This window comes from Eublepharis macularius, chromosome 11, assembly GCF_028583425.1.
Source record: "Eublepharis macularius isolate TG4126 chromosome 11, MPM_Emac_v1.0, whole genome shotgun sequence".
NCBI lineage: Eukaryota > Metazoa > Chordata > Lepidosauria > Squamata > Eublepharidae > Eublepharis > Eublepharis macularius.
The window spans coordinates 27,183,791-27,210,001 of NC_072800.1; the positions used below are offsets into that span (position 1 = coordinate 27,183,791).

At 42.8% G+C, this 26,211-nt stretch overlaps 1 protein-coding gene across 1 annotated transcript in view; it reads right to left on the reverse strand.

The window, feature by feature from the left end:
* Positions 1-26,211, reverse strand: part of BMPER (BMP binding endothelial regulator) — a 232,045-nt gene that overhangs the window by 45,894 nt on the left and 159,940 nt on the right. Inside the window, exon 13 of the mRNA XM_054992126.1 lies at positions 15,650-15,986. Coding sequence (XP_054848101.1) covers positions 15,650-15,986 — 337 coding nt within the window. The remainder of the gene's footprint in view (positions 1-15,649; positions 15,987-26,211) is intronic.

The window sequence follows — 26,211 nt, forward strand, 5'->3', positions numbered from 1 at the left end:
GGATTTATGTCTGAATTCCCGCATGAACCTTAACTACTGTCAGATCTTGCTTAATTGGTCACCCCTCAGCACACGGCATTTAAAACATGTTATGCCCCGAAATAACATGACAGCCCTTATATGAATTAATTAATAGTCACAGAGCCAACTGAAAAGACAAAGCACACACAACAGATACTTTCAAACAAACTTTGTAAGCCTTACCTTCTGTGCCACAGTGCCTGCCCTTCTTTTAGAATATTTTTAATGTAAATATTCAGCTCCTATCCAAAACATTCACTGTCTTTATAAACTGCCACACTTGAGAGCTGACATACAAAGATCAGCTGCTGGAATAACTTAACATTTCAAATGTTCTCTCTAAAAGGGTCTTAAGAGAAAAGACCTGATATTAACTTTTGCAACTTGAACTGGTATGATTACCTAATGTAAACAGGTCGCCAAATATATGGGAATGAAAAATGTATGCTGCTTGAGCTAAGAGCCCCATTGAATCAGAGCAGTGGTCCATCTAGTCTGTCACTTGACTATGTCTACCAAATGAATGGTCTAAGGCAGAAAGGGCCGCTTCCAGAGACTTATTCAGAGATATATAGCAGGATGTCATCGGCATATTGATGACACCCAACACCAAAGCTCAGAGGCCTTACAAAAATGTTTAAAAGCATTGGTGATAGCACAAAACTTTATGGAACTCACACAGGCTAAATCCCAACTGCAGCTTCCAATGACAAGCCCAATTTCAGGCTCAAGATGTGATAATAGCACAGAGTGATCCACTGTGTCTGGTTGGGAACAACCATGGGCAATGGAAATCAATGCATGTCTGCCCCTTTAAAGAGCCTCTGCCTGCCATACAGCTGATTTGTGCCTTTGACTGGGGCTTGGAGGGACCAGTCCTGGAGATGCTGGCAGTGCCACCCTCTACAGTTTTATCCAACAGCAGACACATCTACCACAACAACCAATCCAGTCCCTGCCCCACAAATGAAGCCTGAAGCCAGATTGAAAAGGATCAAGGGCAGATAAGTCAACCAGACACCCCAAAGTTACTCTGCCACTATATGTTTGATTATTTGTCTCATGGTCCCTAGATGTTGCCATGCATGTTGTCGAAGTAGGCTTGCGATCCCCCCACCCACACCTGCCCCCCAGTCCTGCTCACCAGGCTGGTGGGGGAGAGGCACGGGGGGGGAGCACATGTGTGTGCTCCCCTGCCCCACTGGACTGGCTTCAGTGCACCCAGTGTTTCCTTCCTTGTGCTGGAAAATACACTGAAGCCAAAAATTGTCTTGTTAGAGGCTTCAGTGGAAATGCACACAGGAGGTAAGTACCTTGCTCTCCCCAGCCCCCTGTACCCCCTCTTTGGCCCCTGGGGCCCCTGGCAACCCTATGTGGAAGCATGCACCAAACACAGAAGTCTTCCCATCCAGGCCAAAAATAAGTTTGTTCAGGTAAATGGACCGTAAAGAGGAATTGCAGGCAGTGTGAGGCTACAGAGGGGACTGGGGAAGGCTCCATCATTTCCAGTACTATTATCAGGAGTTCGACATGATCCAAACCATGGAATAAGAAGGTGAAATTTACTTATTTTCAATTTAGTTTGAATTCCAAATTGGGCCAGTAAGACTCGCCCATCACCAATTCGGTGGATATTTTGTGGACGCTTTGGTTCCTCAGTTACATCATCTAGTTTATGTAAAATAAAAGTTGATTCAGGGATTACCAACAGCTTCCATGAGTCACTTAGTAATGTTTAAGCTGATCTTGAGTGGATTTTTCTCCATCCTCCCTGAATGCTGTTAAATGATTCCTGACAAAAACGATATTCAGCTCTGTAGTCCACAGCAATATTTCTGAAGGATATATCTGCCTTTGAAAGAGGTCCAACTGCACTCAATAGCAGGCCTTTTCCTAAATGTCTTCATAGGGAATGCTAACTTCGTTCTCCTGCAAAGGTACTCTCCTCCCTCCCACCTAACTTGCATAGATTTGAAGTTTGTGCTGTATTATCAAGACACTCTGGCTATTTCTCAGGAAGACAGTATAAACATTTCCAGTAAGAGGAATTCACATAAATTCGTTTCCCAAATGGTGCTTCAGCTGTTCTTGGTTGTAAAGATTAAATGAGAAAACAAAGAAAGCAGTTTTTCAGTCCCTCAGCTCCTCCACTGTACAAGCAGACATACCCATGGCACACAACATTTACTTAAGACTGAAGAGCCACTTTGGCTTTCCTAGGTCTGGACTTTAACGCTAACAATTCCCTTTAGTCAGCATTTGGCTGAAATGGAAGCCAAAGTATACCTATACACTTTTCTTCCCACCATGTTCAGTGCATATTCATCAGTTGCTTCAATTTTCAACCAGGTCATCAGATGTTAAAAATGTGCTGAATCCCACAGAGATCTGTGGGGATGTGAGGAACTCGCGTTCAAAAATCCCACTGATCATTTAGTGAGGGGAAAAGCCATGAAATTCACTGGGTATAATCAGGAATATTACTATCTAACCTACCTGAGGTACTAAGGATAAAATTATATATGGAAGTGTACCACTAAATATACAACTAACAGTACAATCCTACAAAGAGTTACTCCAGTTGAAGCCCATTGAAGTTAATGGGCTTAGACTAGAGGAAGTCTGCTTAGGTTTGCACTGTAAATCACCTTGTGCTTAGTACTCAACGATGACTTCAGAAACAGTAGTCCCAAAATACAATGTGGAGTACATGATTTAGCAACTTTGTTAAAATTAAGCAGGTCTGGGTCTGCTCAGTGCCTGAATGGGAGACTATCAGGAACTCTATGCACACTGCCCTGAGCTATATGGAAGGAAGGCAAGATAGCAAATAGAATGAATAAATGAACCATAACTCAAGATCATAAGTTCATAGTGTAGAAACAAGTTTTTCAAAGCGGGGCACCTTATCCTCTGGATGGTGATAGTAGCTAGCAGTGCAGAAGATGAAAGCCCAGAGCATGGGAACAGACAGAAACATTAGCAATTGTGAATTTTGCTGCAAGTGTATTTATGTGACAGGCAACGGTAATATAGCGGGGAGGTACAGGTCCCAGAGAATACTCTGCCTGTGAGGGCACGGCTCTCTGTGGGCACATGCGTGTGGCAGGGACTGATGAAAGCTCACATGATGCTGTGAAAGAAGACTACACCATTTTTTTTTCAATTGTTCTTTAACTATTTCCCCATGTCTATAGGAAACTATCCAAAATGATTCTATGCATCCCAGACAAATTCCTCAGACAGGGAGAGACAGCAGATCATTTATGTCTGACTCAGAGTTCATTGATTCAGATAATGAACCACGGAATAAGCTCGGGATTTCAGTGATCCTATATACACATGCATATATACATACACACATATATACACAGAAAGAAGGACAAAGAGAGAATAATTCTATGTTTCTGTCAGGAATCCACATTTAAATATAGAAATATGGTCCCATTGTATAATTAAGGGGAACCAAAAAAACATTCCAGCTTTGCGAACCAAGAAGAACTTCCCTATGTTCTAATTACAAAATAATATACTTCTTCATCTGGTTTCCCTATAAATTTTTCCAAGCTTCTAAACAGTAACAACAAAAATCATTAGCTTTCCACAGAGAGAAAACATAAAGTGGGTCACAGGGGTAACACAGCGGTCTTAGACTGGAAGGAAGCCACAGAGAGTCCCAGGTGAGTGGTGTCTGTCCAGTGCTACAGTCTTGTCAAGATCCGATGTCCTACCCCCACGCTCTCCCGCTCAACATCCCTTTCCCAGTACCTCAGCAGGAAAGGAGACATCTGTGAATCCTCTGGCATAGTTTCAATGTCTTACAGCTGTAATAACCACAAACACAAAAACGGGGGAAGGGTGTCGGTCTTCCAAGTTTAGGGTTCCCGAGGTACTTCTTTAAACAAGCACATAGAACTATGTATGTACTATGTGTGATAGCTCATCAAAGATGGAGGTATGAACAAAAGATGACTAATATACTCATATAAGTAGTTTCAGATAGGTAGCTGTGTCAATCTGCAATAGAACGTTAGGATTTGTGTCCAATGGCACCTTATAGACCAATAGAACTTTCAGGGTAAAACTTTCAAGAGTCAAGCCGCTTTGTCCTTTTATATCCTGACTTTGCTTCACCCCACCCACCTCCTGACTGAGATATAAAGGCTCATGGATCTCCACTACTCCCTGTATCTGAAGAAGGGAGCTTTGAATCTCGAAAGCCTATCCTCTGAAAATCTTGGCTGATTTCACACTGCTTACCAGCCACGGAACATTGAGCCGAGCTCCTGGAATGACAGCATCTTCCTGGCGTGAATTGCACCAGGAAGATGCTGTCATTCCAGGAGCTCGGCGCAATGTTCTGCGGCTGGTAAACAGTGTGAAAACGGCCCTTGTTTGTCTCTAAGATGCCACCAGTCTTGGATCCTGCTATACTTATATAAGTATCAATTTGAATTGGTCAGGTACTTCACCACCACCACAACAATGATAATGATAACAACTACAAGAAAACCAACAACAGTGTGCTTTTATATTGCCCTTCTAGACAGTTTAGTGCCCAACTCAGAGCAGTGAACAAAGTCAGTGTTATTATTATTCCCACAATACAGCTGAGGAGCTGGGGCTGAGAGGAGTGGCTTACCCAAGGCCACCTGCTGAGCTCATTGTAATCATGGAGTCAAACCAGCAAAGTGCTGATTCAAAGCCCAGCCACTTAACCTCTATACAGCAGCTCTCTTCATTCAACCAAATTGGCAAACTTCAAATTTGTTTTGATCAATTTATTTCTGACTCTATGAGCTCCACCAATGGTGCGAGGATTAATAATATAATATAGTGTTTTTGAAATAAAAGAATCAAACTACAATTTGTAGGCATGCTAATAAAATATGTAAAATGTCACTGTATTATAACTGCAGCCATTTTAATGCAATATCCCTATGAGAATTAATAATAATAATGGTAACAACAACAACCTTGCGCTTATATACTGCTCTACAGGACAGATTAGTGCCACACTCAGAGCAATTAACAAGTCAGTGTTATCATTAGCCCCACAACCCCTGAGGTAGATGAGAGAGCTCTGAGAGAGCTGTGACTGACCCAAGTTCACCCAGCTGGCTTCAAGTGGAGGAGTGGGGAATCTAGATTAGGGTCCTATCACTCTTAACACTACACCAAACTGGCTCTAATTGTATGGGGGCTAGTTCTGTACATATATATCTATGTACAGTACCTATGTATTTGACTCTGTGTACCATGACATCAGTTCAAATAGTAGTTATTTGATTTTTATCCTACCCTTCCTCCAAGAAGCTCAGAGAGAAACAGAGATCCATACATCCTTATTTTATCCTCACAACTAATCTGCGTGACCAGGCCATTTGAATTACCTTCATGATTAAATGGCTCAAGTCTAGATTTTCCCAGTCCTATTCTGAATTCTCCCTAGAAGCTAAAATGACAAAACTGAGGCTATCATACTTCAGTCACGTCACAAGAAGACAAGATTCTCTGGAAAAGTCAATAATGCTAGGAAAAGTGGAAGGCAGTAGGAAAAGAGGAAGATCTAAAATGTGATGGCTTGAATCAGTTAAAGAAGCCACATCCTCCAGTTTGCAGGATCTGAGCAAACCTGTTAACGATAGGACTTTTTGAGGTCTTTCATTCATAGGGTGGCATAGGTCGGAGGTGACTTGATGGCACAAAACACACACACAGTCTGACACTAACCACTATACCACACAAACTTATAAACCAGGATCATAAATTTTTATTTAGCTTAGGTCTTAAATACTGGTCAATAGAAGTTCAATGAGTTTTGAACAGGCTACTGTAGACTTTGTACAAATAACAATTATTTGTACAATAATAGCAAGAGTCATGGTGGAGAAGCGAGACATTTGCGATACCTTATTTTGTCCCCTGAAAGAACACAACACATCCCTGATCTTCTTGCTATAGTTTTGCCCTAAACCTGTTTAGATTAAGTGGCAATAGTATATGTCTTGATCCATGCTACCTGAAGGCAGATGCTCTCTTTTGCTAACAGTATTTCTTTTGTTACACAGAAATATTTATGACAGATAGGTTGGAAGACTTGATACGCATCATATATTATTGAAGTAATAATTCAGGTCCATGACCTCACAGCAATGTCAAAGTAGGATCTGAACTCATTTGTCTCTGGCTTATCATCAAGCCACTAAATATTCATTCCACAGCAAGCTGCCTGTTGGTTAAATCCAGTCACTCTGTTTGGTGCACACAACTCCCCCACATTAGCGGAAAGGTTGCCAACAGGGAGTGGAGGTGGTGACAGGAAACTCCCATGGCCAAGCAGTGGATGGGGTAAGGAGTAGAGATGGGCACGAATAGCAACACGAACTAAAAAAAGCCACATCCCAATCAGCTGTTTGCAAACAAGCTGTTTGTGAGGCCTCATTCTAAACGAACTCTAAATGAATAGGTGCTTGTTGCAAGCCTTCTTCATTGCTGTTCGTCAAGCCAGACAGTCTGTCACCTGCAATCAATTCCCTTGGCAACCAAAGACAAGGACTGCCTGAACTCTGTCTGAACTCCTGCTGTTGCCCTGGAAACCCCAATCTAAGCCCAATTTAGCTTGATAGGCAGGTCTTCCTTTCAAGTATGGAGCTCCAAATTTGTTACAAGGAAGCAAAAAGCAGGGGGGAGGTGGGCTCCCAGCTCTGGTTTTGCAGACAGTGAGGGAGAGACAGTTGCTGTTGGCATTTTGAGAGAGAGACAGGGAGAGTGCATTGGAGTTTGAATTTTCTTTGTGAGTGGTGGGATAGGGATCTACCTCTTCAAGTTCCAGGGCTGCTGCTAGGTTCTGGGCCAAGCTATTATTTATTACTGGTACCTTTCCTGCTGCCTGCTCAGGTAGGGTTTCTGGGAGTGGTGTAGTAGGGATCTTGATGGCTGGAGGAGAGCCTGCTGGCCCCCACGAACAACAAACATGTTTGTGAACAGGTCATGTTCGTCAATGTTCATTGTTCATGGATGGCAACGAACAACGAACACCATGTTTGTTTTCTGTTTGTGCCCATGTCTAATAAGGAGTAGGAAGCAGCAGATGGCCAGGTTATGTCCTTTATCTTTTAATCTAATAATAATTCTTGCTCAGTATCGTGGTGGCTAGAAAGTACAAGAGATACAGCTTCTATGTTACTAATTGCTACAGTCAGCATTGTGTAGTAGTTAGAGTGTTGGTCTAGGATCTGGAAGATCCCCTCTTTACTATGGAAGCTGTGGCCACCTATCACCCTCTCAGCTTAACCTATTTTAAAGGATTGCTGTTGTGAGGATAAAATGGAGGAATTGATGTTGTTTGCTGCTTTGGGTCCCCTTTGGGGAGAAAAGTGTGGTATAAAGAAATAAAAAGAAACTGGAAGATCTACTTGCCACACCCCTGAACACTTTTAAAATACCCTGCCAGTTATTTTGCCAGTCAAAAAACATTCACTTCCATAAAAGTACATCTAAATAGTGGGCATTTTGTATTCCCAGCTAGGGAATAAATCACAGCTTGGAAAGAAAAGAATCTTGAAATTCATATGGAGATATTGTTGCAGAAATCTCATCAATAATACAATGTCACACAGATGGCTGAAATTCTCTGCCGGTTGCCTTTTTCAGTATTGAAAAAGAAGACGCCCTCATTTGTAATGTTCTTGCACGTATATTTCTCAGAATCCTTATCAAAAGTGGATCACTTAAAGAGGACTGTCATTAAAATTAAGGTAGTGTTGCTGTTTTAAACAAAAATGGCCCAGACCTCTAATGTTGCTGCACAACCTTGAAAGAGAAGACAATGGAATAGAAAGAAAGCAGCAGAGCTGCCAACTGACCTGTCATTTAAAGAACATGCCTTATTTCATAACGTGCACACAACACCTCTTGCCCCGCCCCTCGGGGATTAACATGAAAGTAGGATATGCTCATTTTCATACAGCTAACATGCCACTGAACCTACATTATTTTAGAAACATGACATTGCCCAAATGCTCTGCAAATCTACTCTTTTAAGCCATTCAAAATCAGGAAGAAACCAGTATCAAAGAGAATCTCTACAAAATGATTTATCGTTGGTACATGACACCAAAGAAGATTGCGCTAGGGAATTTGAACACGTCCAATAAATGCTGGAAATGTAAAAAGCATGAGGGATCTTTGTATCATATGTGGTGGACTTGTGAGGTAGCTAGGCAGTACTGGGGGGAAATAATAAGAGTAATGAGCGAGATTTTACAATTTCATGTTAATAAGAACCCAGAACTCCTGCTACTGAACTTGGGAATGGAGGACATTCCAGCACAATATAGGACACTGTTATTTTACATGACAGTAGCAGCCAGACTTTTGTACGCGCAGAAATGGAAAGTACAAGAAGTGCCAACTATTGAGGACTGGATTTATAAATTGCTGTACATGGCGGAGATGGATAAAATGACAAGAAAATTGAGAGACCTTGATCCAGGACAGTTTAACACGGACTGGGAGAAGCTGAAACAATATTTGGTGAAAAAATGGGAGGTGGGAGGACTGTGGCAGCTTGAAAATTACTGAAGTATAACAAAAGTATAACAAGAGGGGAGTGACTATACCGGGGAGGAGAGAGTTAAGTGAAAAATTCTAAGCAATTACTTTATTTGATTAGTATGTATAGTTGGGTATTAATAGTGTTATTATTATAAGGATTACAAGGATAGAATTCAATTAATCTTTTTTGCAGGTAGATAACTGTACAATGGACAATTAATATACATTAGCATACAGAAAGTGGGTCTAATTGATAGACATACGTTGAATGTGTATATGAATGGTTTATTCTTGTTAGATAGTTTTATATGGAGAAACTAGCCAATTAAAATGGATAAGTTATGTAAAAGAAAGTAAAGAGTAACATATAGAGTATAAGTCAAACTGATTGATTTATAACAAATGTATGCAATGTTTATAGAAGTATTTGAAGTTATGTATAAGGAGGGACAAATTGTTTGTCCCACTTTGAAGTAATTAGAAAGAGTAAGATAGAGTACAGGTTATCAGAATGAATATCATTATTATTACTGAAGAAGATAAGCTAAGAGTGTTTTATTTTTACTTACTTGGGAAGGGAATTAGAGATAGCACTATGTTATTACAGATAAGCTTAGAAAAGTTTGAAAGTATATTACAATAAGTAAAATAAGTTTGAAACGAGTAGAGGGAGAATAGATAAGGGGTTGGAAAACTGTTGGAAGTCAACAAAAGGGGGGGGGAAGGGAGGGGGTTAGAATTGGAAAATTTAAGGGAATGTGATTGTAATAAATATTATATGTGTCTAATCCAATAAAAATTTTTATAAAAAAAAAATCAGGAAGAAACAACACCAGCAAACTTACAGAATTTTATTATCTCCAAATACAAATTTGTGTAGATGTAACTGTATCATTTTTTTCAGAGGTGCAAGTGTGATTTAAGAGGTTCAGATCCATGGACTGTTTCTGCAAAAGTTGTGATGACAATCCATACACAAAGAGCAATGTCTGAACAGTTCTCCTCTGTGAACTAAATCCAATCCTACACAAAACTAACTAATGTAGAGTTTCAAGGCACACTTCCAGGGACAGAACCACAATACGCTAATATGTGACAAATAGATGCTGCTGAGTCTGGCATTGCCCTATCAAGTTCTCCCCACACACCCCATAACATGAAAGATCATTTATGCTGTGCACAGTGTCATCATCACACCGCAGCCCCGCTGTATTCATAAATGTTTTCCGTGGTAGGCACAGACTCATCTGGATTCAGTGGTGCTCATTAAGGCTCACTTTATTGCCAGGAAACCAGTCCACCCAGGTTTCCACACAAGCGCTGTTCCCTTTACCACCCACTCTGTACCTTTAAACCCTTCAGGAGATGACCTGTGCTCTGCTATGGATTTGTTTCCCCAGGCGTGACCATGTCTGGCACTCTTACCTTGCCCCCTCCCCAGGTTTCCCTTCTTCCCATTTTTGTGACTTGTCATCCTTCCTTAACCAGCTTGTGTTCCTCTCCCTCTCTGACTCTACCCCTTCCTCTCTTGATATCCAGTTTGGTGTAGTGGTTAAGAGTGGCAGGACTCTAATCTGAGTTTGATTCCCCACTCCTCCACTTGAAGCCAGCTGGGTGACCTTGGGTCAGTCACAGCTCTTCCAGAGCTCTCTCAGCTCCACCCACTTCACAGGGTGATTGTCATGAGGATAATAATAATATACTTTGTAAACCACTCTGAGTGGGCATTGTCCTGAAGGGCAGTATATAAATCGAATGTTGTTGTTGTTATCATCATCATCATCCCTGGAGCTCCACATATGGTAGCAAAGCCCAGCTCTGCCTCTCCCTTCTCTAAGCCCTGTTCATCACTTAACCTCTTCCTTGCCTTGCCCCACCCCGCTGGGTTTGCATAAGACTAGCCAGAAAATCTCAAGTCACAGAGTTCATTGTGTACGCTGGTGGGCTCAGAAATAATATCCACCTAATGCCTGCAGCTTTCAAAGGCCAACACAAATAGGGAAGTTTTGACACCTCTGCTTGCATCTGTAAACAAATCCTAATCATTCCTCCAAAATGTCTGACTAAGTCATAGAATAGACTAGCCAGCCAGCCATGCTATGGACCATATCTAAGAACCCACAAAAAAACCTCTGTTGATTGTTACAATTTCAGATGAACTTAATGGAGAAAAAGTTGCATGACACTGATTATTATGTTTGCTATTAACATGGTCACAATCAAGTGACAGTGGCACTAAACTCTAGACTTGTTTCCAATTCTTAGTGATACCTTCTGGGTTAGAGCTACAATTGCTGCAGGAAGCTGCATTAGAATACACCTTCCAGGCTCTGATCTTGCATAACCTGTACTAACTTCAAAGCAGTTCTCTTTGAAATATACATACAATTCTGGATGCCTTCTCTTATAAAGGATATGGTGGCGGTGGTAGTAGCAGCGGAGAGTGCCCTCAAGTCATAGATGACTTATGGAAACCCCTGGTCGGGTTTTCATGGCAAGAGACTAACAGAAGTGGTTTGTTGTTGCCTGCCTCTGCAGCCCTGGTCTCCGTTGGAGGTCTCCTGTCCAATTACTAACCAAGGGAACCCTGCTTAGCTTCTGAGATCTGACGAGATCAGGCTCACCTGGGCTATCCAGGTCCAAGTAAAGAATATTGTAGTAGTGTAGAAAGTGCTGAAAGGAGCATCTGAAATGATCAATGGATAAGAGCACTTTCCCTACAAAGAAACACTAAACCATATGGTATCTTTTAGTTTAGGAAAAAAGATGACTTGGGAGGGGCATAATAAAAAGTTATAAAATTGTGACATAGTGTGGAGAAAGTGGACGGAAATTTCCCCCTCTCTCAAAACCACAGAATTCAGGTTCACCCAACAAAGCTGACTGGCATCTGATTCATGACAGTCACAGGACGCATAATTAGGCCACCCAGGCCACTGGCTTGGATAAATTTAAAAAGGGAATAGAAATGATGGCTAAAATGGAACCTCCAGGTCAAAAGGCAGTATACCTTTGAATAGCAATTGATGGGAGGCCATCAACACGGAAAGGCTCTTTCCTTCAAAAACAGCATGAGGTCTTTTTGGAGCATCTGGTTGGATAATTTGGAAAGAGGATGCTGAACTAGAAGGTCCTTTGTTGTGAGCCAGCTGGACTCTTCTTATGTTCTTAATGTCACACAAGCACACTTAGCATCCTAATGTGACATAAATGCACCAGTGTCCTTTGAAGTATTATAATGCCTCATCTTCAAGGGATGTAGCCTTAATTTTCTGTTTTCCAGTAATATTATTTCTACAGTGAAAAGAGAAACCCAGGTAACCTCTGCGTGTCATTTCCCTGTGATGTTTTGTACCTGCCTTGCCAAGATATAAATCACTTTTCTTCCTCATGTCAAGGAGTTTATTGCACCAAATTAATCACAAGCAACTTTAAAAGAGGAAGCAGGAAGAAAAATCCCGAATATGAAATAAAAGAGCAGATGCAGTGTTAGATGAAATAAAGCCTAATCTCTCTGTGCCTGGTCTCCGTTTTCAATTTTCATCACTTACCTGTGAAAAATGGCAGTGGTAAAATGGAGCTATTGCTGAAATATAAGCAGCAGATCTCCTTTGGATAACAATTCTTAATACTCTCTGTTGATCTAGCAACACAGAGGAAATGAAAGCGCTACAGCCATCATGTAAAATCTCCTCTTTTTGAACGGGGCACTTCACAACGGTCATAGCCTCAGGCCTAGAATATATTGTAGGACTATCCTTCTGCACTGAAACCACTGTATGATATGCTACTGCAGGACTTCAGCTCTTTGGGCCCCTTCATAAGTAGAGATGGGCACAAACAGAAAAAAAACAAATGAACATGACGTTCGTTGTTCATTGCCATCCATGAACAGGGACTCATGAACACTTATGAGCATGACCTGTTCAAGAACATGTTTGTGGTTGGATGTTTGTGGGGGTCAGCAGGCTCTCCTCCAGCCATCATCCAAGTTTGGTCAAGATCCTTACCACACCACTCCCAGAAACCTTACCTGAGCAGGCAGCAGGAAAGGTACCAATAATAAAGAATAGCTTGGCTTAGAGCCTGGCAGCAGCCCTGGAACTTGAAGGGGTAGATCCCTATCCCACCACACACAAAGAAAATTCAAGCTCCGATGCACTCTCTCTCCCAAAATGCCAACAGCAGCTGTCTCTCCCTCTCCAAAGCCAGAGCTGGGAGCGCCCCTCCCCTTGGTCTTTGCTCCCTTGTAACAAATTTGGAACTCCACACTTGAAAGGAAGACGTGCCTATCAAGCGAACTTGGGCTTAGATTGGGGTTTCCAGGGCAACAGCATGAGTTCAGACAGAGTTCAGACAATCCCTGCCTAAGTTGCCAAGGGAATTGATTGCAGGTGACAGACTGTCTGGCTTAACGAACAGCAATGAACGAGGCTTGCAACGACCACTTATTCATTTAGAATGGGGCCTCACGAACAGCTTGTTCGCAAACAGCAAATTGGGCTGTTCGTGGCTGTTCGTATTGCTGTTCGTGCCCATCTCTATTCACAAGCGCAACCAGAAGGTTTGGAGTTTTTTTTCTTTGTGATGCAATCCCATCTTACAGGGGCATGCATGTGAATAGTATAACCCTGTAGGCTGAGCCAATCATGTGGTTTTTTCCCACCTGACTGGAACCTTCTTTTGATACAGAAAAGCATGTGTGGGAAAAGATTGCACAATTGGGGCCTCACCTCCGTGCTTATTTGACCTATTATAATCTTGAACCAAGATGTTTTAAGGACTGCCTTCTTCTACATGAACCTGCCTAAACATGACTTGTATCCAACAGGTTGCAAGACACATGCCTGTGCTTTCATATTCACTGGCTGGGGAAAAACTGGCGTTATCACCTGCATAGCCCCACCAGATGTGGCTGCCATGTAAAGTAGAATGCAGCTTTTACTTCTACCCACCATTATCTAAACCCAGACCAATATTCTTTTACTTTCTACATCAGGCAAAGTTGAATGAAACCAAGAGTTGTATGTTTATGGTGAAATTGGATGCTGGATGCCAACAAGGAACAGAAATGGTCTTGTAGATCAGGCCAGGAGTATGTTTACACTGCCATGGCATAGACAGATTTTTCCTTTGCTTCTACTGAATTAAAGCAAGTAACAGAAAAGTCTCATTCCAAACCCATATACTTAAATGAGTCGATGACATTATCAATACCACTGTACTATGCATTGAAAACTTATAGCACAAACTTATGAATAAGCCTGATCACCTCTGGTAAGAGTGTCCTCGAGTTGAGTATTCAAGGAAATGGCTGTACTTTACCCAGTAACATTTGAGACCATTTCCATTCATAAACATTCCAGTGACCAATAAATCCATTTTCCCCTACTCTCCATGTGCAAAGCAATTTTTGCTGAACTCATGAGCCAAACTTCCTTTAGAAAATCTATCTACTTATTTATTTTAAATGGGTTGGATCCAAAAGAATTCTTCCACTGGCACAACAGCACTTACATTAGCAGAATGGCATGTCCATTTTCAGGAGTTGGGGTTGTGAGTGTGAGAGTGACACCCACTTCTTATTGCTGAACTCCACTCCTCCTCCTCCTCCTCCAAGAGTAGACTTGGGAAGTCTTAGAGGACTGCAGAGGCAGTGAGAAGTCCTGCTCTGAAAACCATTCGACTCATGGCATTTGGATCCAACCCAACATTTCTAAGCTATCTCAAAGCTGAAGCTCTTAAAGTGGTTTATAAAAGAAAGAAAAGCACTACAGCCAGGGCTTTTTTTCAGCAGGAACGTGGTAGAACAGAGTTCCGGCACCTCTTGAAAATGGTCACATGGCTGGTGGCCCCACCCCCTGATCTCCAGACAGAGGGGAGTTTAGATTACCCTCTGCGCGGTTGGAGTGGCGCGGAGGGCAATCTAAACTCCCCTCTGTCTGGAGAGCAGGGGGCAGGGCCACCAGCCATGTGACCATTTTCACTGAGGGTGATTTAAACTTAAAAAAAAACTACCCCCTTGTTCCAGCTGATCCAAAGTGATGTCATTGTGCAGTCCTGAGTTCCACCACTGAGTTCCACCACCTCTTTTCCCAGAAAAAAGCCCTGACTACAGCTATACAATCCATGATATCAGCAATAGCAAACACAACAGCACCAAAAACAAGAAATGATGAAACACCATAGCCCCAAGGTTTTACAGTGCTCAGACCAGAGTTAAAAATAAAGTTAACCAGAGCAAAAAGGTGGGAGGGCAGCAGGGAGATTCATCTATTGTCAAATGTCTGGAAGGTAAGGAATGTCTCCCTCCTGGTGCCTAAAACCTATTAACAGGCACCAGGCAAATTGCAAGGAGAATTCCATAGGTGGAGAGCCACCACACAAAAGTCTCTCTCTCATGATCACCTGACCCATCTCTTGTCAGAGAGCGAAGGCACAAGCAACAGGGGCCCAGATAAAGATCTTAACATCCAGGTGGGTCTCACTGCAATACTTTTAATGTTTCCAAAGCATAAAATATTATCTGATTTAAATAGCTTTACAAAACAGCTCCTGGATTTGGAAGAAATACCAGCCTTTGGAGTTCTTGATTCTACCTTCTTTTTTTTAATTACCTGCTGGCCTTTGCTTTAGTTTCTTTAACATTAGATTAGAATGCTGAATGGTCCCCTTGGCCACATAAGCCACGCTGCTCTCAACCCTTTATTAAACATAGGACTGTTGCTAAAAGAAACACAAACACATTTGGTACCTAGTCACCTTGCCATGTTCTGAATAAGATTTTTTATGATTTAGTAATTGCTGTGGACTTATTTGCAAGGTGGAAGGTTCCAGTTTTCTTTTGCAGCAACCTTTCTAAACTATTGCATAGGGTTGGACCACTGTGGACTGGCACCCCCCCGCATCTGTTTTTTGCATGCAATTATTGTTCTTCCTTACCAGCTTCTTATAGTTTTGTCTCCCCCCCCCCTTCCCTCCTCTGTTTCATTTCCAGTGGAAGTTCAGCATATTCCTATTCCAGAGTTTTCTTTTGTTCCCAGTTTGCTCATCAAAAAACTGCACTTACCGATAAAATGTAGTATAGTCAACTGTTGAATGGCATGTCTGGAAATCCCATGCTTTGAGCTTCTGGCATTCCCGGTGGGCACGAAGTTTTACCCTCACTGTTCCCTGACATAGTTCAGGAAAATGTTTCCTCGGAGGGCGAGTGCAGAACTCATTTGACTCCACACGCCAAGATTCAGCAAAGTCATCAACATCAAACTTGAAATTCCCATCTCCCCCAATCAGGTCATCCCTCTTGTGCCCGTTGTAGTTGCCACACAGACCACATAGCCTGCCCTTGAGATGTGGCGCAGCCATAACTTCGACAAAACTGTCTCCATCCCAAGAGATTTCCAGTCCTAGAAAAGAAAGCAAGAAGATAACATACATATGAAGATATGAAGATGATGTATGGTCAGAACATTGGTCCATCAAAGTACTGTCTGGATGGCAGAAGCTCTCTGACATTCTTTCCCACCTGTGATATCTGAGCACTTTTAACCAGGGATTGTACCTTACAGTTTTCAACAGACATCCATTAAACGTAAAATAGTAAGAAGTCTAGTAGTACCTTTAAGACTAACCAACTTTACTGTAGCATAAGCTTTCAAGAACCACAACTCTCTTTGTCAGACCAACTTTATTGTAGCATAAGCTTTCGAGAACCACAACTCTCTTTGTCAGACCAACTTTATTGTAGCATAAGCTTTCGAGAACCACAGCTCTCTTTGTTAGACCAACTTTACTGTAGCATAAGTTTTCGAGAACCACAGTTCTCTTTGTCATCTGACAAAGAGAACTGTGGTTCCCAAAAGCTTATGTTACAATAAAGTTGGTTAGTCTTAAAGGTGCTACTGGGCTTTTTACTATTTTGCCACTACAGACTAACATGGCTAACTCCTCTAGATCTATGACCATTAAATGTAGCTCAGTATAGCAGGTATCTTTGTCATTTGCTATGTGGCTTTGGCAATCACCACCTTTCCAAACATCTCAACCTCTACAACTGCTACTTGCAAGCAGAAGTTTAAGTATGGCAAAATGAGATGTCTAGGTTTATACCACTTCAGGCTACAGTTGGGGAATATCATTTTTGAACTAATCTAAAAAAAAAATCCATGCAGACAGAAAATGACCCATTAGAAAAAAGGGTTCTGGCCCTCCCCAAATACAATTATATACACATTTTATTCTTCAATATCAAGAGTATGATCAAAAGGACTCAAGAAGCTGTTATAGGCCATGGGTCACTAGTACGGTTGCCAGGACCCCTCGATCTCCCAGCGGGAGATTGAGACCTGGCTCTTACCTGGAAGGGGGGGTGCACGCGTGCGGAGCGTGCACCCGCGCGCTCCTGCAAGCATGATGACGTCACTGCTGGGAAGTGATGTCACCACGCAGCCTATTTGGGCATGGATCGTGCCCGTTGTAGGCCCCTGTGAAGCACAGGAGTATTTCTAAGCTCCGCAGGGGCCCACAACGGGCTCGATCCGCACCCACACGGGCCTGATCCACGCCCATTTTGGCACGGATCGGGTCCGTTTGGCATGGATAGAGACCATTTTAGGCCCCTGTGGAGCGTGGGAGCATTCCTGCGCTCCGCAGGGGCCCACAACGGGCCCAATCTGTGACCAAATGGGCCCGATCTACACCCATTTTGGTGCGGATTGGGCCCGTTTGGGCGCTGATTGGGCCCGTTGTGGGCCCCTGCGGAGCGCAGGAATGCTCCTGCGCTCCACAGGGGCCCCGATCCATGCCAAAACAGGCCTGATCCTGGTGGTTGCTGTGCGCGCGGGGGGGCGCAGCACCGCAGGGGGGCATGCATGGAAGGTGTGTGCCCCCCCGCTGGCCAGGTAGGGAGGAGCAGGGGGGCAGGGGATCCCCCGCCCCCACCGGGGGTCTGGCAGCCCTAGTCACTAGCCCAAGTCCAGATAGGGATGGCAGTACTGGGTTGGGAAATTCCTGGAGATTTGAGGGGTAATACCTGGAGAGGGCATGGTTTGGAGAGGCGAGAGGCCTCAATGGGGTATAATGTCATAGAGTCCACCCTCCAAAGCAGCCCTTTTCTCTAAGAGAACTGATCTCTGTCACCTGGAAATCAGTTGTAATTCTGGGAGATCTCCAGCCACCCACGTTTTTACCATAGGGATTAGGGGCAATTTCTAAAATGTCACCCAGAAGTGATATCACATCCTCCTCAAATTCCATCCTCCTCAGGCACTGCCTTCAATATCTCTCCGGATTTGCTTAGGCAGTGTGAAGCACCTTATTTCTAGGGGAAACAAAACCCATACCTAGCAGAGGAGAGGAGCATAATTGGTGAACACATGATATCCTCTTAGCTTAAAATCACACTGATGTTGAGAGCTTTTATTAGAATTCTGATTCCTCTACCTTGGACTTCCTCCAATAAAATATCCCACATAGATGATCAAGAATAACTTGCTTATATTGATGGAAATCTTGCTCAATGATGCTCCAGAGTACAGGATGGAAGAACTGACAATCATGTAATTCTTTCTGATTTAATGATAATAATTGCTTGCACTTAAAGTATTTTAATCTGCTTCTATCAACTGTTTCCAACCTCATGCATCTGAAAAGCAGTTTATAAATATAGAACAGCAAACAAGGAAATATGGAAGACCAGTTCAGGTCTGCAATGGACTGGACTACAGGCAGAATTTTATTCAATGCCATTTTCTTCACAAGGTTTAAATCATATGAAACAATTTATAATTCCTTAGGATTTAAATACTAAATCCAAACTCGTTGTCCCTAACTCACTGTGCTGTACAGCAGTTCATAACCACTGAAATGTGCTCTAGGTTTCAGTAAGTAACCATATATTTTTTCCCTTTGGAAAAATTGTGAGTGGTTATTAGCCAGGACTAGGGATGTGCGTTTCGGCATTCAGAATGCCGAAAGAATGCCGAAATAAAAGTGTTTCGGCTTCTTTCGGGGAATGCCGAAACGTTTCGGGGAATGCCGAAACGTTTCGGGTAGCCGAAAGAAAAAAGCCGAAACGTTTCGGGATTCTTTCGGCTTTCTTTCGGCTTTTCAATGGGAAAATGCCTCCGTCTTCCCGGACGTCTGGGGGAGGCATTTTCCCACCGAATAAGCCCAAAATTGGTGGGGACCTTCCTCTAACCCTTCTCTAACAACCACCCAAGTTTCAGACAGATTGGACTTTGGGGGGCCATGTTATGGCCCCCCAAAGCAGGTCCCCCATCCTCCCATAAGAAAGCGAAGGAGCAGCATATTGTTAGCATGCTGCTGCTAATCTTTCTTCATTATTTCCTATGGGGAAAAAATGAAGAGGCAGGCTTCCTTTGCCAGGGGTGGCATTTTGCATGCAAAATGCCCCCTCACCCTCAGGGGCCCTTCTCCCACCCCTCCTCCCACCCCCCACCAAGGCTCAGCCTGCTCCCACTTGGGGGGGCCATTTCATGGCCTCCCCAAGTAGGTGCTCTAATCTCTACCACTGACAGCTGGGGGAGGCTTGTGTTGCCAGGGGTGGCATTTTGCATGCAAAATGCCCCCAAGCCCTCAGGGGCCCTTCTCCCACCCTTCCCCCCACCCCCCACCCAGGCTCAGACTGCTCCCACTTGGGGGGGCCATTTCATGGCCTCCCCAAGTAGGTGCTCTTTTCTCTACCACTGACAGCTGGGGAAGGCTTGTCTTGCCAGGGGTGGCATTTTGCATACAAAATGCCCCCCAGCCCTCTGGGGCCCTTCTCTCACCCTTCCTCCCACCCCCCACCAAGGCTCAGACTGCTCCTACTTGGGGGGGGGGCATTTCATGGCCTCCCCAAGTAGGTCCTCTCAGCCCCTAAAGTCCACCCCTTACAGCCCCACACAAACCCAATTCCCCCCCAGCTGCCACACACAGACCCAAATCCCCACATTAGCCCCTCACAGACCCAAATCCACCCCCACCTGCCCCACACCCATAACCACAGGAACAGGCTGGCAAAGGCCAGCCCTCTCCCTTTGTTCCCTATGCTGGGAACTTCTAAACTCTCTTTCCCTGGGCAATTCTGCACAGCCCAGGGGTGCCACAATGGTGGGCACACTTCTGAGTGCCAGCTGGTCCCTGTGAAAGAGCACCTGAACCACAGACACCCTCCCTCAAATTCCCCCACCACCTACAGAGATGGCTGGCCAGCCAGCCCCATTGTTCCCTATGATGGGAACCAACTGCACAACAAAGAATAAAACAAGAACAACACAAAATAAAGTTTTAAATTTTTTTTTCTCCCTTCCAAAGTACAAGTAGGCAAAGCATTATGACACATTACACCAACAGTCCCCCACACAGAAAAATAACACAACTCACTTAACATCAGAGAATCACAAAGCATGATTCCTGTCAAAAACACTTTATTTCTTGAACAGCTTTAGGTTACACAGCAGGGGGGAACACCAAAGGGCATGGCAGCACTATCTTACACAAAAATAACACAACTCACTTAACATCAGAGAATCACAAAAACACAATTCCTGGCAAAAACACTTTATTTCTTGAACAGCTTTAGGTTACACAGCAGGGGGGAACACCAAAGGGCATGGCAGCACTATCTTACACAAAAATAACACAACTCACTTAACATCAGAGAATCACAAAAACACAATTCCTGGCAAAAACACTTTATTTCTTGAACAGCTTTAGGTTACACAGTAGGAGGGCACAACAGGGCATGATAGCAATGTACTACAAAAAATGATACAACCCACTTCACTGTTTTTGCCAGGAATTGTGTTTTTGTGATTCTCTGATGTGAAGTGAGTTGTGTTATTTTTGTGTAGTACACTGCTTTCCTGCTCTGTGGTGCCTTCCTACTGTGTAACCTAAAGCAGTTACAGAAATAAAGTGCTTTTGACAGCAATTTTTTGGGGTGATTCTTTAATGTGAAGTGAGTTGTGTTATTTTTGTGTAAGATACTGCTTCCATGCCCTTTGGTGTTCCCCCCCTGCTGTGTAGCCTAAAGCTGTTCAAGAAATAAAGTGTTTTTGACAGGAATTGTGCTTTTGTGATTCTCTGATGTTAAGTGAGTTGTGTTATTTTTGTGTAAGATAGTGCTGCCATGCCCTTTGGTGTTCCCCCTGCTGTGTAACCTAAAGCTGTTCAAGAAATAAAGTGTTTTTGACAGGAATCGTGTTTTGTGATTCTCTGATGTTAAGTGAGTTGTGTTATTTTTGTGTAAGATAGTGCTGCCATGCCCTTTGGTGTTCCCCCCTGCTGTGTAACCTAAAGCTGTTCAAGAAATAAAGTGTTTTTGACAGGAATCATGCTTTGTGATTCTCTGATGTTAAGTGAGTTTTGTTTTAATTTTTCTGTGTGGGGGACTGCTGGTGTAATGTGTCATAATGCTTTGCCTACTTGTACTTTGGAAGGGAGAAAATAATTTTTTTAAAACTTTATTTTGTGTTGTTCTTGTTTTATTCTTTGTTGTGCAGTTGGTTCCCATCATAGGGAACAATGGGGCTGGCTGGCCAGCCATCTCTGTAGGTGGTGGGGGAATTTGAGGGAGGGTGTCTGTGGTTCAGGTGCTCTTTCACAGGGACCAGCTGGCACTCAGAAGTGTGCCCACCATTGTGGCACCCCTGGGCTGTGCAGAATTGCCCAGGGAAAGAGAGTTTAGAAGTTCCCAGCATAGGGAACAAAGGGAGAGGGCTGGCCTTTGCCAGCCTGTTCCTGTGGTTATGGGTGTGGGGCAGGTGGGGGTGGATTTGGGTCTGTGAGGGGCTAATGTGGGGATTTGGGTCTGTGTGTGGCAGCTGGGGGGGAATTGGGTTTGTGTGGGGCTGTAAGGGGTGGACTTTAGGGGCTGAGAGGACCTACTTGGGGAGGCCATGAAATGGCCCCCCCAAGTGGGAGCAGTCTGAGCCTTGGTGGGGGGTGGGAGGAAGGGTGAGAGAAGGGCCCCAGAAAGCTGGGGGGCATTTTGTATGCAAAATGCCACCCCTGGCAAGACAAGCCTCTCCCAGCTGTCAGTGGTAGAGATGAGAGCAGAGCACCTACTTGGGGAGGCCATGAAATGCCCCCCCCAAGTGGGAGCAGTCTGAGCCTTGGTGGGGGGTGGGAGGAGGGGTGGGAGAAGGGCCCCAGAGGGTTGGGGGGCATTTTGCATGCAAAATGCCACCCCTGGCAACACAAGCCTCCCCCAGCTGTCAGCGGTAGAGATTAGAGCACCTACTTGGGGAGGCCATGAAATGGCCCCCCCAAGTGGGAGCAGGCTGAGCCTTGATGGGGGGTGGGAGGAGGGGTGGGAGAAGGGCCCCTGAGGGTGAGGGGGCATTTTGCATGCAAAATGCCACCCCTGTCAAAGGAAGCCTGCTTCTTCATTTTTCCCCATAGGAAATAATGAAGAAAGATTAGCAGCAGCATGCTAACAATATGCTGCTCCTTCGCTTTCTTATGGGAGGATGGGGGGACCTGCTTTGGGGGGCCATAACATGGCCCCCCAAAGTCCAATCTGTCTGAAACTTGGGTGGTTGTTAGAGAAGGGTTAGAGGAAGGTCCCCACCAATTTTGGGCTTATTCGGTGGGAAAATGCCTCCTCCAAGCGTCCTGGAAGACGGAGGCATTTTCCCTTAGAAAAAAGCTGAAAGAATGCCGAAATAATGCCGAAAGAATCCCGAAAGCCGAAAGCCGAAAGAGATTCTTGTTTCGGCTTTCGGCTTTAACGATAGAGAATCTTCTTTCGGCTTTCTACTTTCGGCTATAGCCGAAAATTTTTGGCTTGCACACCCCTAGCCAGGACTGAACAAAAGCTCTATATTCATTCTTCCTAATTGTACTGTACACTGTGTATTTTCATTTGTACATATGTGGAAAACTGAATTATTTTAATTAATTGAACTATTAACAACTGCAAAAGAAGTTATTTTGTGGAACAAATTTGAAATACATTCTTTGGCAAAATATTTGGAACTTTTATTTGGTGTCTCTTTTTATTGAATGGATGAGTTCTCTGTTCATTGAAAAAGGAATTGGTCAAATTTGAAACCAGATGGTACAATATCTGTCCCATCTGGAGATGTTCAAAATAAGAATATTCTTTTGCCACCTTTATAGGGTTTTCCTGGTTTCCCTCTTTATTTTGGCAAATGCTTAACCAGCTCGCTGCTTATCTTCTTAGTTTTACAGAATCCAATATGCTGAATGTGGAATACATTTAGATTTGTCATACCTTGAGAGTTTCAAGCTAGGAAACTAGCATAGTTTTATTTCCACTGAAAAGGCATCCATAAATGCTGAAGATATATATACTGAGGATTGAATGCCAGCATTTTACAACAAGCCAGATGGATATTATACTGATAAGTGCACAGTAGCCATGCAGACAGAAGCTTCCCAAAGGCTAGAATGGAGAGATTGACTGGTGAACAGACAACTCATACACCTTCCAGGTTATTAATTAAAGTAATTAATGCTGGATTCAGAGTAAAAGTTTTTTTTTTAAAAAAAATTGAGATGTAGCCAGTCCATTAGCACAGCTTTTCAAGTGTCTGGTGCAGTTCTTTTAAACAAAAAATGGCAATGAGCCATGCAGTGTCTAAAGGGAGGCAGGTGGTTTCTTCAACTCATGCAGTTCCCTTTTCATCTTATCATAAAAGCTCCTAGATTTGGTGCAATTTGGTCCTGCTCTGCACCTTCTTAGCTAGTATAGAAGTGTATACTAATGGGAGGGATCTCAGAAAGATCATGGGTGTTCTCAGGTGATATCACACATCTATGGACTTTCAGAGGGTGGCTATAGCACAGGAGATGAAAAGAAATGTATCCTGTGGCATTTGAGTAGCTATTTTGTAAGGATGTTATCTGATGTTAAATGTGGTCCTGTCAACCTACTTTCAATCAGATCAACTTGGCGGGGTGGGATCTCATTCATTCGTTCGTTCGTTCATTCATTCATTCATTCATAGTTTCAGGTAGGCAGCTGAGTTGATCCACAGTAGAACAGCAGGATTGGAGTCCAGCAGCACTTTAGAGACCAACAAAATTTTCAGGATATAAACTTACCTGAAGAATGGAGCTTTGACTCTCGAAAGCTCACACTCTGAAAATGTTGTTGGTCTCTAAGGCACTACTGGACTCAAATCCTGCTTATTTATTTATGTTAATTTTAGTCTTTCTTATTGAGACTCGTGGTGGATTATGCAATGTAAATCAGTGTATTCAGTAGGTCTTTTCTCTCTGTCCCCTTCCAACACACCTGTTGTAGTCTTCAGAAGGGCCCCTATTTTTACACATCTTTTTACACACTTAGACAGAAATGTTATTTGAAGAGCTTACTCATTAATATAGTTTTAAGTTGTTTAAATAGCAATACCAGGGCTTTTTTTCAGCTGGAATGCGGTGGTACGGAGTTCCGGCACCTCTTAAAAATGGTCACATGGCCGATGGCCTCGCCCCCTGATCTCCAGACAGAGAGGAGTTTAGATCTAAATGTATGTATGAGTTTAGATCTAAACTCCTCTCTGTCTGGAGATCAGGGGGCGGGGCCACCGGCCATGTGACCATTTTAGCTGAGGGCAATTTAAACTTTAAAAAACTCCCCCCCTTGTTCCAGCTGACACAAAGTGACATCATTGTGCGGTCTTGACTTCCACCACTAAGTTCCACCACCTCTTTCCCCAGAAAAAAAGCCCTGAGCAATACCATTATATTTTACTAATTATAAAGCTGGGTAGGGGGGAGACCAGTGATAAAGAACGTTTTTTTTAACAGGTTTATTCCTCAGCACCTCCCAAAAAGGTGTTAAAAAAGTCTTCTACTTGAGACCTTGCGGAGCCAGAGGAGATGGTACTGTGCTAGATAAACCAATGGTCTGATTTCATAAGGCAGTGAGTGATTCCCAGTCTTCTGGGTAAGGTGAGTCACGAGATCACATTTACTTGACACGATGACTTATTTGGGAAAAAAAGTGTGCACAAACCAGTAAAACTGCAAAAGGCTGGTTGGAAACCCACTTTCACAGGTTTCATTCAAGACCCACCTTGGGGCTGGGACCCACAGGTTGGGAAACACTGATATAAGCTGCATTTGTATGTTCAAACCTTTCTGGATTAATATTTTTTAAGACCTGTAAATGTTTCAACAAACAAAAATAATCAAACGGTTTCTGCATATCTAATACATCAAAGACCTGTCTGAGGCAGCGGGGTTAAGACCCACTGTGGTATCTCAACTAACTATTAAGTTGACCTATACATTTGAACATACCATATCTTCCTGCAACTTTATGGAACATTTTATTTAAAAAACTTTGTCTTAATGCTTTAAAAGGGCTGTAGTAGAAACCTTCAGTTTGTCAAGCAGAACTACTGGATCAATTCACCTAAATCCTTACATTTGTTATCTTATAAAATAAAGAAAAGAACATTAAATCATATCAGTAAAATAATTGATACTAAAGGTACAAAACATAACACAACAAAAGGAATCTTGGAAACTTTTGAAAACTATTACACTCAATTATATTCATCTAACTCCCCCAACCCAGACCATATAAATTTTTTTTTACAATCATGCAAAAATTTAAGAAAACTTAGTAACAATGACAGGAACCTGCTAGATAATCCAATCACACAACAAGAAGTACTAGAAACAATAAAACAGTTGCAAAACAATAAAACGCCAGGTCCAGATGGGTACCCTGCTGAATATTATAAAGCATTTGCAACAAAATTAAGCAAGCCCTTATCAAATGCATGTAATACAATTTTAGATCATGGAATAATGCTGCCATCCTGGTCAAATGCAACTATAACAGTCATCCCAAAACGAAGCAAAGACCACACTAATCCAAAATCATTTAGACCCATATCGCTCCTGAACCAGGACTATAAAATTTTCACTACAATTATCACCAAAAGGACCAATTCATTTATTTCACAGTATATCCATCCCGATCAGTCAGGTTTCATTCCAAATAGGGACATGATGAATAACATTTATAAAACTTTAAATTTGATTTCATATCGCAAAACAAACAAACTAGAATCAGGTCTTTTGTCTCTAGATATAGAAAAGGCCTTTGACTCAATTGAACTACAGTATCTCAAACTAACTCTGCAACAGATGAACTTTGGCAACAAATTTTTAAGGCTAATAGAAACTATATACTCTCACCCGGTAGCTCAAATCAAAATCAACAGAGCTATTTCTAATAGGATCTTTATTCAAAGAGGCACTAGGCAAGGATGCCCACTGTCCCCTATTTTATTTGCCCTCTCCATTGAACCCTTGGCAGAAAAAATTAGAGACAATATTGACATTAAAGGTATAGTAACGACCCAACATAATTTCAAATTAAGTCTATTTGCTGATGACTTGCTCATTTACCTAACGGACCCAATGAATTCCTTAAAACCACTTCAAAATATTTTAGAAGACTTTGGCCAGATTTCAGGTTTAATAGTTAATTATTCCAAATCTCAGTTACTCCCAATACATATGCAAACCAATACAACTAATTGGATTAAAAAGAATTGTAAATACCAATGGTCACCTGACCAAATAACTTATTTGGGCATCAATATCCTCTCGGACCTCAAAAATTTGCTGAATTTCAAC